At 44.2% G+C, this 15592-nt stretch overlaps 2 protein-coding genes across 2 annotated transcripts; both read left to right on the forward strand.

Annotated features, from left to right (window-relative positions):
• Window positions 1-3134: 3134 nt before the first annotated feature.
• LOC311043703 (glutamine synthetase-like) lies at window positions 3135-4256 on the forward strand (the record flags this gene model as incomplete). Its single annotated transcript, XM_084055052.1, has 1 exon — window positions 3135-4256. The coding sequence occupies one exon, from the start codon at window positions 3135-3137 to the stop codon at window positions 4254-4256; it is 1122 nt and encodes a 373-aa protein (XP_083911178.1).
• Window positions 4257-8082: 3826 nt separating this feature from the next.
• On the forward strand, window positions 8083-10902 carry LOC311043948 (general vesicular transport factor p115-like; the record flags this gene model as incomplete). Its single annotated transcript, XM_084055371.1, has 1 exon — window positions 8083-10902. The coding sequence occupies one exon, from the start codon at window positions 8083-8085 to the stop codon at window positions 10900-10902; it is 2820 nt and encodes a 939-aa protein (XP_083911497.1).
• Between the last annotated feature and the right edge of the window lie 4690 nt (window positions 10903-15592).

Genomic DNA, 15592 nt, shown 5'->3' on the forward strand with positions numbered 1-15592 from the left:
ATTACATATATTATTTATATCACATCACAAGAAAAGAAGAAAATAAAACAATAAAATAATAATAATAATAATAATAATAATAATAATAATAATAATAATAATAATAATATGCTGTATATATACTGGTTGGGGGCAATTGTAACTGAAGAAAATCTTCAAAGTCTAATGTTGGCAGGTATTATGTCTCCCCGGATCCAAACAGTTAAAATAGCAGATCTGAAAGCTCACAACGCGTCCCGGGCTTGTAGATCTGCTATTTTCACTGTGTGTTTTTTTTATTTATTAATTGATGGAATTTCTTCTTTTTTTATTTATTAATTAAATTATTTTGAGAAATCTTAAATATTTGTTTTTTTATTGATGAAGATTTTAGATTTGTGGGTGGGAAATCTTTTGAAAGTATAATATAAAATATTTTTGTAGGAAACGGAAAAAAAATATTATTCAGGGTTTACAAAAAATATACATTTACATGACATGCAAATAAGCATTAAAAAGGTCTTAAATGTCCTTAAATTGTCACTTCACTGTCATCTGGGGACCACCCCAGATCATGTGGGGACCCCCCCATGTAGGTCCCGACCCACATGTTGAGAACCACTGATCTAACCAACTTGACCAGCTTATCAGCTGGTCATTGCTGGTCTGTCCAGCCATCTGACCAGCTAAGTCCAGCTGGTAAGCTGGTCTTTGCTGGTCTATCCAGTGTCCAGCCATCTGACCAGCTAAGTCCAGCTAGTAAGCTGGTATTTGCAGGTCAGTCCACCCATTTGACCAGCAAAGACCAGCTACCAGCTTGGCTTTGCTGGTCAGTCCAGCCAGCCAGCTGGCTGACCAGCAAAGACCAGCAGAATCCAGCTTAGTGACCAGCTACCAACTACACTGGCAAACCAGCCTGACCAGCCTGACCAGCTTGTCCAGCCTGGTATGCCATCTAAACCAGCTTAAGACCAGCCAAGACCAGCTAATACCAGCTAAAACCAGCTAAAACCAGCAACCATCATAAGCTGGTTTGTGCTGTTTTTTTCAGCAGGGGTGTTCTAGAAAAAAATAGTTCCAAGCTCAAGAAAAGAGCGGCAAATGATGTGGGAATGTAATATGGGCTGCCCACACTAAAAACGCATGGGGCCCAAAGGTACAAATCTGCTCTTGGCCCTGAACGGACCGACCCACACTGGCCCACTATGGGCAAGCCCCAGCTCAGCCCCAAGTGGGGGCTGCCCACAGCAAGCCCACGGTGAGACCACAGCTGTGGGCATCACCTGGGCAAACCCGCGATGGGCCTGTGCAGGTTTGGTGCGGGCTTGGCATAGCCCTCACTGCCCACACATAGCCTGCATGGGCCCCACAGGGGCTCGCTTGCAGGGACAGGTAGACCCTGCTGTATGACACTGACAAGGCCGTGCCAAACAAGATGACGGACAGCATGTGCCTCCACAACATGTCCACACGTTGTTTTTTGTTTGCTTGTTTGTTTGCTTTGCTTTGTTTTTTGTTCCCGTTTGAATACAATGAGCGTAACAAAACCCACGAGGATTGCTATAGGAAGGAGAGTGATGTAGGCAAGCGCTTGTCCCAATAGATCGTCCTCTGGGAACTCTACGTGTGTTAGAGAGATGGACCGCCATTGAGTTAATGCCGAGCACTGGTCCTCCGACGCCATCTTACCCGGACACAGCTGATACGTACGTCCTTCACGCACACACAGACAGACAGACAGACAGACAGACAGACAGACACTTGTGGATTTTCAGTTCTGGACAACCGCCGGTCCGACTGACTTCTCACTCGGCACAACACACCCTCAGGTCCTCGACACATGGCAAGTTTAGTCGGACGGTCCTTGAGTTATGCGAGGGAAACAGGCCAGTCTATGACGTCAGTACTACGACATTTCCAGATAGGCCTATGGGGATTTGTGGATTGTATGATTTATACACCTTTTAGAGGACCGTTGATCTGACTGACTTCCACCAGGTCCCCACAGTTAGTCAGGGAGGAGAGCAAGCAGGATGCTGGCCAAAGTGCATCATGGCACTGGCAACAAGGTACTAAGTGGAAAATATGGGTAGATATTCTCCCCTGGAGATGATGTATTTAACCACAAACCTGGACATGAGAAGTGGATGATTATTATTTATGGGTGATGCAAAAAAAACATGATGCATTCTGATTCTGTATCCTATCCTATATTACAATTGAGAAAAGTCAGCACTTCCTGTCCCCCGCTGAAGCAATTCATTGTTTCAGTATCAACACAACAACAACATATCACATGTCACTACAACACTAGCCACAACGTGCGCACTACATTTACGCATTGTTTCGTCCACTTTCCATTGCTCTCTATACATTTACCTCTTTGTAGCATAATTATTATCGTCCAACAATATTTTGCCACAGTAGCGACCACACCGGAAGGGGAAACCCTTTAGCACAAGTAAAGTTTCGGTTTCGTTTTTGCCTCCGGGTGTTGCCACATAAATGAAAAACAAGCGGACCAAATCACGTGCGAGAAACAAGCACCGGTGTTGCAATGAACACGCTCTACTGTCTCTGTCTCCGATGTGCGGGCCAGGCTACTAGACGGTCGGGCCGCGTAGCCCGACACAATAGCTAACTTTGGCTAGTTAGCTAGAAAACAATATTATAATGATCTGAGAATTGATCTGTTATAGATCTATGGGCTAGTGAAGGCTATAATGTTTGTTATGTAATTCTGCAAAGTCATTCTGAATTCTGGAAAGTGTTCTGAATCGGAACATTTATTTTTCCACAACTCTGAAGTTGTCTGTCTGTCTGTCTGTCTGTCTAGTAATAACTATATTACTAATAATATTAAATTAAATGAAACAGGTTCAGAAACATGAAAATTAAACGTATCGTGGTTTGCAGAATTAGGTTCCATGGTTACCTGATGTTTATGACCATAGCACTTGATGCCAGTCTGGAGCCATGTGGAACTCCATATTTGGGCAGCACTGATGTCACATTTGATTATTAGTCATTCAAGGAAGGCCAGCATAAGAGCCTAGGGTCTCATTCATTTAACAGTATAGCAATGATCTCTATTGGGTATTTGTCTTTGAGACGTTTCCTTTTGTCCTTCAGTTAACAAAGGCTTTTGGGCCAAAATGGCCACATCAGCAAGTGCAAACCTGAGTAAGGTTGTCAAGCAGCATTACATGAATCTCCCTCAAGGAGACAAGGTTCAGGTCATGTATGTATGGATTGATGGGTCTGGAGAAGGACTGCGCTGCAAGACCAAAACTTTGGATTCTGAACCTACAACCATTGAGGATATTCCAGAGTGGAACTTTGATGGCTCCAGCACCCACCAGTCAGAGGGCACCAACAGTGACATGTATCTGATCCCCGCAGCCATGTTCAGGGATCCATTCAGGAAAGACCCCAACAAGCTAGTTCTCTGTGAAGTCATCAACCATAACCGCAAGCCTGCAGCAACCAACCTCCGGCATAGATGTAAGCAGATCATGAGCATGGTGATGAAACAGCAACCTTGGTTTGGTATGGAACAGGAGTATACCCTCCTAGGCACAGATGGACGTCCCTTTGGCTGGCCTTCGAATGACTTCCGTGGCCCTCAGGGACCTCATTATTGTGGTGTGGGAGCTGATAAGGCCTTCGGACGGGATATAGTGGAGGCCCACTATAGAGCTTGCCTGTATGCTGGGGTTCAGATCTGTGGAACCAACGCCGAAGTAATGCCAGCTCAGTGGGAGTTCCAGATAGGGCCTTCTGAAGGGATCAATGTGGGCGACCACCTGTGGATGGCTCGCTTCATCCTTCACAGAGTCTGCGAGGATTTCGGTGTGGTGGCCACCCTCGACCCCAAGCCCATCCCTGGGAACTGGAACGGTGCCGGCTGCCACACTAACTTCAGCACCAAGGAGATGCGGGAAGACGGTGGACTGAAAGCCATCGAAGAGTCCATTGAAAGGCTGGGCAAGCGGCACAGCTATCACATCCGGGACTATGATCCAAAGGGGGGTCTCGACAACGCCAGGCGTCTGACTGGTCGCAACGAAACCTCAAACATCAAGGACTTCTCAGCCAGTGTGGCCAATCGCAGTGCCAGTATCCGCATCCCTCGTGCGGTGAGCTACGACAAGAAGGGATACTTTGAGGACCGCCGTCCATCTGCCAACTGTGACCCCTATGTTGTCAGTGAGGCTTTGATACGCACATGTCTGCTCAAAGAGGAGGGGGATGAGCCCACAGATTACAGCAAATGAGTGCCCCCTGCTGCCAAAGTGCCAAGTGTCATTACAAGTATACTGTATTTAATCAAAGGACATGTCATTGGCTAGTCACAGATCTAAACATATGATACATAAACATCAATCATTAGGCAGCAAGTCAATTTGTGGATTTATGGACTTTCGGCTCAACTAAACGCAGGTTCTGTTTATAAAGCACGTTTTAAAATGTCCTTGGTCGGACAAAGCACAGGTCAACGATCTAAAACAAAAATGAAAGAATACATGAACAAATCAACCTTTAAGGTTCAGTTTTTCTTTACTTTACTTTTTTTTTCATGCCAATACAGTGGCAGTGCTGAACACATTTCAAATTGAATCCACATGGTTTGATATCTTTTGTAGAAATGCTTTCTCATATTTGGATAAGGTTAGTATGAGGCCCAAGCACTTGAATATATTTTGAATCTTTGAGCTCGGTTGGTGTGAATACGCACTGACATTTTGCACCTTAATCCCATGTACAACACACAGACTTTTGTCTTTTTTGTGTGTGTTTTTTGTCTTTAGCAAGTATATCATGCACAGTATACATCTGCTGCTATGCTCACGCAGCTTTTATATCTTATCTCAGGTACCATGTGTAAATATGGAGATAACTCGTTTGTTCTTTTTTTTTCCTCTTGTTTGATCTCCTATCCCCCTTCTTCTTCCCTTTCTTTTTTTATGGAAATAACGATGGGAACTATGCACGAAAACTAATTTCAATAAAGCTGATTCTGAATAAGTGTTAGGTGATATTTAACAATTTGACAGTTATGATCAAGAGAGAGTATTAAGACATTGTAACATTTTTGCCTTTAAACAGCATCTTAATGCGAGAATGTCTTCCCCTTTTCTCCAGGGGGGCACATGTTTGTGGAGGTGGTATGTAGGGTGTAGTGAGCTTTTATGTGCGTATGTGCACACATGCGAGCAGAAAAAGTAAAACTTTAGGTGGATGTATACAATATTATATCTAATAACTCGTGTATATTATGGTATGATAGTTGTTGATTAGAATCCAAAACCAAATTCATGAAATGTAATATATATAAAGAAATTATGATTTTGTAAAATGAATGTATTGTATTCAGTTCTTTACTCTCAAAAAAGAGAGAGGTAAAACATAATAATTCCTACTACAAAGATCACCATCTTGTTCATACAGGATCATTTAATAATGCCAGTACACATGTAGGCCTACCTTCATGGTTCTGTAACACTGAAGGTTAAACACAAAATTCCACAATACTGCATATAAAATATATAAACTGATGTTATTTTCACAGTTTTGTAACATATAGTATGTGTCATAAACAATAACAGCCTTTATTTCATGGTATTTTATAAACAAAACTAGGCTACAGTTTGACCACTAGGTGGGAGTGCAGTATAAAAAACAAATTAAAACAACAACCTACACACATATATATATATATATATATATATATATATATATATATATATATATATATATATATATATATATATATATATAACATATATATATAACAACTTTTACTTGAGGTGATTCAGCTCCCCTTTCAGCCACATAGGCCTACTAGTGAGTACAATTTGAGTGTTAATTCACAACGCTTGGCCTTTGGATAGGCGTTGGTTACTGGCTGGTGGTCTGTAGACTGTAGTGATTGGCCACCTGCTCTGGGGGGCTGACTCTCTGGTGACCAGTGTGGTGGACGGTAAACACGTGCATTTACTTGAATACTATTTTTGAGTATCTGCTACTTTACTTGAGTATTTGTATTGGCAAATATTGTACTTTTGGCTCCACTACATTTTTAGGAAGGGAAAGTACCCTTGATTTCAAATATAGTGAAAATAAGAATATAAATATCAGATATACAAGCTGAGCTCATATGTTGTGACATCCAAAAAGACGATGCATTTTTTAAAATTAATTATCTCTACAGTTGAGCACCCACCACTCAAAAAGTACATAGAGGAAGCGCACTTGATCTCACATGTTGTGAGTTTGTAGATCGGCTACTTTTGTGTGACACTGTCACTGATGCGCAAAGAAGAAGGCCTATAGGACATTAATAAAAAAAAACGTTGAAGGACCCCCAGTTTGTTATGCACTAGGGCCACAGACCCCCACAACTCATATACATACATCATTAAGTATTTTTTGATTCATGAATTTGATTCAATTTGTACACTACAGTATCTGACTGAGTTACAGGCTATAGCTACTACAGACAACTATCAATAAGTTAGCTGTAACTCCCACAAGGACCCCTTGGGGGTCCCCCGACCCCACTTTGAGAACCATTGCTCTGGTGGTTGAGCATCAGTGAATGAGCGTCTCCTGCCCAGCAGTCTACCTCTTACAAACAGAACCATTGATAAAAAGTGACTCACCTGGTAAAATCACATGCCACATAAGTAACACTATAGTCCGGGCCCAGCTAGTCCTGCTTCGACTCTTGTGTCGGCAGGCAAGATGTCATCCTGAAAGTAATTTGTTTTAACCCATTCAATCCGTCAACACAAATAAATATCATTTTGGGAAACCTTGACATGAAAAGGTTTGAGAACCACTGATATATAGCAACACATTTCTTTTTTCTTTTTAAACTGTTAGGATTTTAAAGACATTTGCAGAATCCCCAGAAGCAAAGATTTGAGTTACAAATGTTCCATAAGGGTCCATTTGGACCGCTGGTTGTCCACAGACCCGACGTTCAGAACCAGTGACCTCCTAGAGAACTCACACAACCCTGATCTGACGTAGGCTACTAACCAGTGCCGCAAAAAGTAATTGGAATTGTGACCAATTTACAATCTCCTCATCAGCAGATTGGAACATAACGACAATGCTTAGTTACTATGTGCCCCTCACTTTATACTCATGTTTTATTGTTAACTCGGCAAGTGATCAGAAGGAGAGTCGTAACCCAGAGTTGTGTAATTCATTTGGGCTTTCTGGTAGCATGTTTCAGACTGTTTTGCCGTCCTCTGGAGTTCCCTCTGCGCCCTCTGGAGTTCTAGTGTGGACATACTGGTGTCTCTTCAGAGTCTGAGAAGATTGCACTCCTTCCAGTGATGCATGGTGATGGGGAGGGGCTCTGTTGGGGCTGGAGGATTTGGTCATGTTCTCTCTCGCTCTCTCTCTCTCGCTGTCTCTCTCTCTCTCTCTCTCTTTGTTCCCTAGTTACCCATACCTGTGGCCACTTCTCTAATCAGCCTGGTCCCTATAAGACTGGACTGATTGTGCTCACTCACTGCCGGTTCATACTTGTTGGCTCATGGTGTTTTTCATTTGTTTGGGAATGTTACTTGTTATGTTATCTGTTTTGCGCTTTTGGACTACTTTACTCCTGCCGATTGAAATCTTCTCTGCTTGCTGTTGCTTTGTAATTGGGTTCACTTCACTCTGCATTGATGACAGATCCACCGCCCCGCCAATCCACAAAACCGCTGGTCATTGCCAAATATGGAGCCGTGTGGAACTTCATATTTGGATGTCAATATGATGTTATATTGATGATGCAAGATTCTCTGGCCGAGATATGTGCTCCACAGAGCGCCACCTCAGGTTCAATATAAGAAATTGTTGTGGTGTCTTTATTTTTATGTCGCTTGGTACACGACAAGTTGTTTGGTTTCATTCTTCGGACGAGGTGTTCCACGGTTGAACAGTGTAGTTGAGGTTCTCGTGTACATTGGAAAACTAAACATTGTGTTGCTTTTATGCTTTTTTGTACTTTTATACGTCAACCAACAACTGGGAAGCCTGACATTTTATTTAAGGACAAAGTAAGTCTCAGATAAAACATCAACAGCAGGGCCCAGAAAGATGGACTTCTTCAGACGAGTGATGGGTGGACAACCTGTGGAGCCACAGCCATCAGGAGCAGAGACAATCCAGAATCTGTGTGATCGCTTGGCTTCTTCTATGCTCCTGCAGGACCGGAGGGATGCAGTCAGGGCACTCAAGTCCCTCTCGAATAAATTTCGTCTAGAAGTTGGTAACCAGGCAATGGAGCACCTTGTCCATGTAATTAAAACTGACAGCTTTGACTCGGAGATCCTCGGCTACGCCTTGGACACATTATATATCATCTGTAATGAAGATCTACCAGATGAGAATACACGCTTGCCTGCAGATTACCAGGGAGTCCAGTTTAGGGAAAGGGAAAGCTTTACGGACAAGTTCATCCAAGACTCTGAGCATGTGACCCTGGTGCTTACACTGTTGGAGGAGTTTGACTTCCATGTGCGGTGGCCAGGAGTGAAGCTGTTGACAACCCTCTTGAAGAACAAGCGTGCCCAGGTGCAAGGCATCATCCTTGCCAGCCCAATGGGTGTTTCCAGATTAGTGGACTTATTGGCGGACGCCAGGGAAGTCATCCGCAATGATGGCTTACTGTTGCTTCAGCAGCTGACCAAAGGCAACCCTGCCATTCAGAAGATTGTTGTGTTTGAGAACACTTTTGAACGCCTCCTAGACATCATCACGGAAGAAGGGAGCAGTAATGGCGATATTGTGGTGGAGGACTGCCTGCTGCTCCTCCTCAACCTGGTGAAGAACAACAGCTCCAACCAGAACTTCTTCAAGGAGAGCTCCTACATCCAGAGGATGAAGCCGTGGTTCGAAGTCAGTTACGATAACTCATGCTGGTCGGCCCAGAAAGTCACCAACCTTCACCTCATGATGCAGCTGGTGCGATTGACGGTGTGTCCAACAAACACTCCACAAGCCACGGCCAGCTGTCAGAAATCAATGTACCAGTGTGGTTTACTGCAGCAGCTCTGCACCATCCTCATGGCCACTAGCATACCAGCCAACATCCTCACAGAAATCCTCAACACTCTCTCAGAGGTCATCCGTGGGTCACAGATCAACCAGGACTACTTTGCTTCTGTCAGTGCTCCTTCTAATCCACCAAGACCAGCCATTGTGGAGCTGCTCATGTCCATGGTGAATGAGAGTCAGCCGGTTGTGCTGCGCCGTGCTGTTCTTTACTGTTTCCAGTGTTTATTGTACAAGAACCAGAAGGGCCAGGGGGAGATTGTGGCCATGCTACTGCCCTCCTCCACCAACTCCATCTCTGCAGGCCGGCTGCTGTGCGGGGGCCTGTTCTCGGCTGACCCCCTGTCTAATTGGTGTGCAGCCGTGGCCCTGGCCCACACCCTGCAGGACAATCTCACCCAGAAGGAACAGCTACTCCGTGTGCAGCTGTGCACCAGCCTGGGCAAGCCCCCGGTGCTGCTCCTGCAGCACTGCACCAACATCCTCTCTCAGTGCAGTAAAGTGCAGACCAGGGTGGGCCTCCTCATTCTGCTGTGTACCTGGACCAGCAACTGTCCAGTTGCCGTCACACAGTTCCTGCAAAACCAGGAGAATGTTCACTTTTTGACGGGTCAAATCGAAAACCCGGGAGAGGATGAGAGGCTGGTGCAGGGCCTGTGTGCACTGCTGCTGGGAATCTGCATGTACTACAATGACAACTCTGTGGAGAACTACACCAACGAGAAGCTGAAGCAGCTCATTGAGAGGCGTATCGGAAATAATTATTTTATGGAGAAGCTTGGCTTCATCACCAAACACGAGTTGTACTCGAGAGCAGCTCAGAAACCCCAGCCTGTATTCCTCTCTCCAGAGCAGATGCTGTTTGATCACGAGTTCGCTAAGCTGGTCAAGGAACTGGAGGGTGTGATAACTAAAGCGATGCACAAGTCCAGTGAGGATGACAAGGAGGAGGAGGAGGTGGTGAATAAGACGTTGGAACAGCACAATAGCATTGTGACTCAGTACAAAGACGCCCAACTTCTGATCAGAGAACAGGACGCTCAGATCCAGACGTTGAAGGAACAGTTAGGGTGCATGACGTCTCAGAATGAACAAATGAAGACCACCTTCACCCAGCAGCTGGCCCAGATCCAACGGTACAAAGACCAGTATAACAACCTCAAGCTTAAACTGGGCACAGATAGCCAGAGCCAAGCCAACAGCCAGTCAGATGCCGCCCAGGTCAACAGCCCTCAGGAGGAGGAACTGGCACAGCTCCGAGATGAGGCACAGGAACTCCGCAAACAACACACACTGCTGCAGGCACAGCTCCATGACAAAGACACACTCATCAACACCCTGAGGCCAGACAGGCGACAGACAACAGAAATCTCAGCAGGAGGCCAAGACCACACAGAACCAATCAGGTTGGAGGCACTGAGGAGTCCGTGCCAGTCAGCAGAAGTCAGACAACTGCAGGCAGAGAGTCAGGAGCCCATGAGGAGAGCTGAAGCTGGGTCAACAACAGAAGTAGTTCCCAGCAGTGAGGGCCTGACAGACTCAGCCAAGATGGCGACAGCGGAGAGCCGATTAGCCCAACAGACGCCTGAGACGGAGACACTTGAGGAGGAGGCGAGAAGCCTGTCGGAGCAGCAGCTGGCCTCATCAGCCACAGGCTCGGGGCCCCTCCTGCAGACAGAGGAGTCCAAGCTGCAGGAGTTCAAGACGGAGCAGGACGACCTGCTGCTGCTGCTAGCGGATCAGGATCAGAAGATAGACGGCCTCAAAGACCCGAGGGAGACGAGTGAAGATGAAGACACTACAGCTCCCTGTTGGCCCGGACAAGATCCAGCACTGATCTGTTTACAATGGACGGCTAATTAAACTACTAAATACTGCTTGCAGAAACAGTTTTATATTGTAAATAGGATGATGTAGTATATTGAAATAGCATAGTTCTAGCAATATCTAAGATGAACACACAAGGACTCACATGGCCTGATTTGAACCACACAAAGAACAGATCTAGAGACACACATCCCCCGCAGGATGCTACACACTGGATGCTCCTATTGTCCATGACTAACAGTGATCTAGGGCAAAACATGTTTTTTGTACTTACATACATGTATCCATACATAATATCATATACCAGTATACTATACACTAATATACCAGTACCCATATTGTAATGCACTTACACTACAATGTAACCATGCACATTATTAATGAAGACCTACTCTGGTCAGCCTTATAACTGATATTAGCTGAGTAGGTAGAGATTCTAGATTAGTTGCAGAAACCTCAAAGCCTTTTCACAAGGAATAAAGGACACATTCCATGGGGTGTCCAAGGGGTCCAGCTCTGGACCTTCTGACCTTAGTTGACCACTACATTGTCTTATCTAACTTATGTACAATGGACTCACACACACCCACCCAAAGTTAATTTAGCACACACACATTTACCCACCGTTTTAGTATTTGTAACACACGCACCTACGTGCACACTGAAGTGCATCCTTGCATGCCCATACACACACATAGGATACACACTGTTTGGACATCTAGATCTCAACACATACACCTTGTGCACAATTCTATAAAAAACAGGGTATAAATATAAATGCTGTGTTTAACTCTGTCTCTTTTCCTGCTGAAGCTGCCATGTGATGTTAACTCCTTATTTTCCTTAAATAAAGTAACCAAGTAGAAGCCATGCCTGGACTCTTTCATTCATCTCAATAGGGGCAATAGTCCCACAGATTAAATGCACTATACCACAATGAATACACAAACACAAATTGGGTTACATTCTGTGTGGGTCACACTGGCACTAATAATAATTATACCCGGAATACTTTTACTTTTCACAAATAGTATACCTAATTACTATGACATTTCAGAGATAATATTACCGTTACCCTTCCCCAAAAGGTAACTCTACGCTAAGAGTTTCTTACCCTTTGGCTGAACTGCAAGTCTAGACATAGTGTGATTTGAGTGTTGTTAGATTATTGTTTTTTTTCCTCTCACTCTCTCAAAGCCCAACTCTCTCTTCCCTCTGTGTATGTGTAGGCTACAACAGCTGCTAGAAGCATGACCCAGTGGGTAAAAATGTTTTGTGGTGCCATGCATGGACCCATGGGCCCGGTACCACAAGCGGTCTTACTGTAAGCGTTGTTTCAGAACCATGGACAGCACTGTTTGTTGACACATCAGTACCAAGAGAGACTATAGTTACGTTAGGTCTCTTTTAAATATAGTTTCAACCTCGACCGTACTGTAACTACAGAAGACTGCAGACAGTAATTATTTTCATTCTAATCATTTTTTGTCATTTGTTTTATTATTTATCGAACATAATAAAAACAAAAAGTTGTATTCACGTATCCTATTGTGCCTTGTATGTTAACATTCTGTATTGCCTTAATATTTGTAAATGAATCAGCCCTTAATAATAAAACATTTAAAAATTATTTGAGGCATTTTGTTCAAAACCAATCCTGTAAACTTTGGAAGCCAACCATAGGCAATGAGGATGGAATATGGGAAATCGGACAGATCTGTGTTGATCACATGACTATAGAGATACTGTGTACCGATTTGCATGACGTTTGGATAAAATCTGTGTGAGTAATATAAAGAATCACACCTGTGTGAAGGTAGCGGCGCCTTTGATATATTTTGTCATAGATATGTGTTTCTACTAGAGAAACAATATTAAAAGGCTTCCAGTGGCACTAAATAGTGCCATTGGAAGCGAATCACCAAATGCATTCCAAGGTAAGTGGCAAAAACTGATCTGTCTGAACTGAAACTGAACTGAAACTGATTCTATCTTCGTAGCTTTTTGTAGCAGATATACAAACTTCGCGCTCTATACCTTTAGGTATAGAGCGGATATTAGCCCTCTATACCTGGCTTTTGCGTCAACGTTCTGATTGGTCAGGCTCGCCAAGGTTCTGATTGGTCAGGTCCGTCAACGTTCTGATTGGTCAGGTCCGTCAACGTTCTGATTGGTCACTATTCATGACATGATGTCATGAATAGTGACCAATCAGAACGTTGACGGAAAAGCCAGGTATAGAGGGCTAATAGCGGCTAGCGCCGCTAAAAAATGGGTTTTGCACAAATCAGCCTCCAGGTGGCGCTATAACAGGCCCATGTGAAAAATTCGGGCAGAGGTTCTGAATTGGCATCTAGGGAGTGTGTGTGCACAGTTTCGCAGCAACCTGGCCAACGGTGCCAGAGATTAGCTGGTCGCAGACGGACAGGACACACGGACGGACGGACGGACAGGAGGTAAAACATACTCTCTCGCCATGCCTTTCGGCCTGGCGGAGACAAAAATAGTTTTCCTGGTATAGCTTAGTGCTTAGTATCTATTGGGCAGGGTTCGTGTGGTTGGTGGTTGTTGCCCCACCAATCTTTTACAAATGAAAACGCCATAATTAATCATAATCATAATTCCGACCCCCCATTATTCTGACAGTCCGACAAAAGGTTAGTTTGAGGTAAGGTTCGGGTTAGGTTTAGGTACAGGATTAGTTATAATGCGGCCAGTCAGACCAACGGGACGTACGTCGTTGCCCTGTTTAATAGTCCCCTGTCATTACTTTATTGTACTGTGCTTTTATCTCCAACATGTTGCGGGGTCACAGGACTATTTAGCTGAGATCTACTTTTCAGAATGTGCTATTCTGCTGATATTACATTTGGGCCTGACTGATACAGTACCAGTCGCTACACGCCTTAGTGGTTGGAACAGACAACATTTCCGCATCTCCCTGAAGTCGGTGTTAAACCACAAGGGATGTGTCAGGAGAATTGTAATGTATTTATTATTGTCAGACGGCGTCGAGAGAAGACACATTTAATAGTGCAGGTGGAGATGAAAGGTGTCATAGTAACATCTGTCTCTGCTATAGATTGAAGTTCTATGCAAAATGCTTTTGTGCCGTGTCGGTGTGAAATTTGAAGCATCCTGTTTTTCAGGTGGCTGGCTTGCTGTTTACAGGGCGGCAGTGGCTCAGGGGTAGAGTGGCCGGTAGAGCGGCCGGATGGAAGCCGTGAGGTTTCCAGTTTGATCCCGGGCTCCCCCAGAAGAGTTAGTGTCGAAGTGTCCTTGAGCAAGACGCTGAACCCCCAATTGCTCCCGATGAGAAGGTTGGTGCCTTCCTCCGCCATCGGTGTATGAATGTGTGTGTGAATGGGTGAATGTAATGCACAATCTATGTAAAGTGATTTGGATAAAAGCGTTATATAAATGCACCATTTACCATTTACAATGTGGCACCAGGTTTTGATGAGGGCGGTTTTGGATGTGCATTGAGACACACAGTTCTATTCAACCGTATGAATGGAGTTTAAACTCCAGAATGTTAATCACAATCCATACATTCTTAAATATGACACTGCATTTTTGCTTTAGTGCCTTTTATCCAAAGCAGGGGGAGGGTAAAGCTAGTACTTTTTGACTCATCAATATTAAGAGAAACATTTGTTTCCCTGATGTTCGCTACCGTCTTCATTGTGTGTGTGCGTGTGCGTGTGTGTGTGTGTGTGTGTGTGTGTGTGTGTGTGTGTGTGTGTGTGTGTGTGTGTGTGTGTGTGTGTGTGTGTGTGTGTGTGTGTCCATTCTTCATCTTATATGATTTCAGACAAATATGACATTAAAAGATGCTCTGTGGAAAGAGTTGCTCTTTTAAAAAAAATCTTCAATCAAGGCTAGTTCCAATTAAGGCAACTTCTAAAATGTCATCTAATATACATTCTACTGCACTCCATTCTCTCTATCACCAGCTGCTATCGTCCGCTCCGGCTCGCTTTCTTTCTTTCTACTCTTTCTTTCTACTTTCACTGGACATTCATTTTAAAGTGGGAGAGAAGGAGGGAAGCTCTGTAGTTTAGCTTTGCTCGGCTATCAAAGATAGCCAGTACTGTCCACCCAACGAGCATCATGACTACGTTATGGAGAAAATTAATTATGCTGAAAATCAAATCACAAGATTGGGGACACTATTGGGTCATTTAATTGTTATGGACACTTAGCTCAAGCGCGGTGACAAGAACAGGCGATGCATATGAAAGATTCCAGCCAGGCACCATTGCTGGTATATTTCTGCCAGGGTCCACATAGGTATGTATGTGATGCCCTTGTGATCGATGCCTGTGTGTTGGCTCCCACAGCACAAGTTTGCTGACTGGGAGCTCCTGGTGTCCATGACTGTGAGTGACCAGTCCTTCTGGATGCTACTGTATCTTGTTATGCCCCCATACAGATGCTCGTTAAAAATTTGCTTGTCCTGGTTGTTTAGTACTGCACAGAATTCTGTCGGGCAGGCTTCAGGCTCGGGTATTCACAGCCATATATATTCACAGGGGGGGGACTAAAGTAATATGTGGTTCTTAGATTATCAAATCTTGTGATTGCAGTACTGTATGTGGTGCATGGTTTTTTTATGATGCTACTTTAATGCTGTGCACACTTAACGACTGGAGGAGCAAATCAATTTGCTCTGACAGATGTGTCTGGTTTATACAGGCTAATCTGTCTCAGCTCCGCAGAATCC

The sequence above is a fragment of the Gymnoscopelus microlampas genome (assembly GCF_963454915.1).
Source record: "Gymnoscopelus microlampas genome assembly, chromosome: 4".
In the NCBI taxonomy this organism is placed as follows: domain Eukaryota; kingdom Metazoa; phylum Chordata; class Actinopteri; order Myctophiformes; family Myctophidae; genus Gymnoscopelus; species Gymnoscopelus microlampas.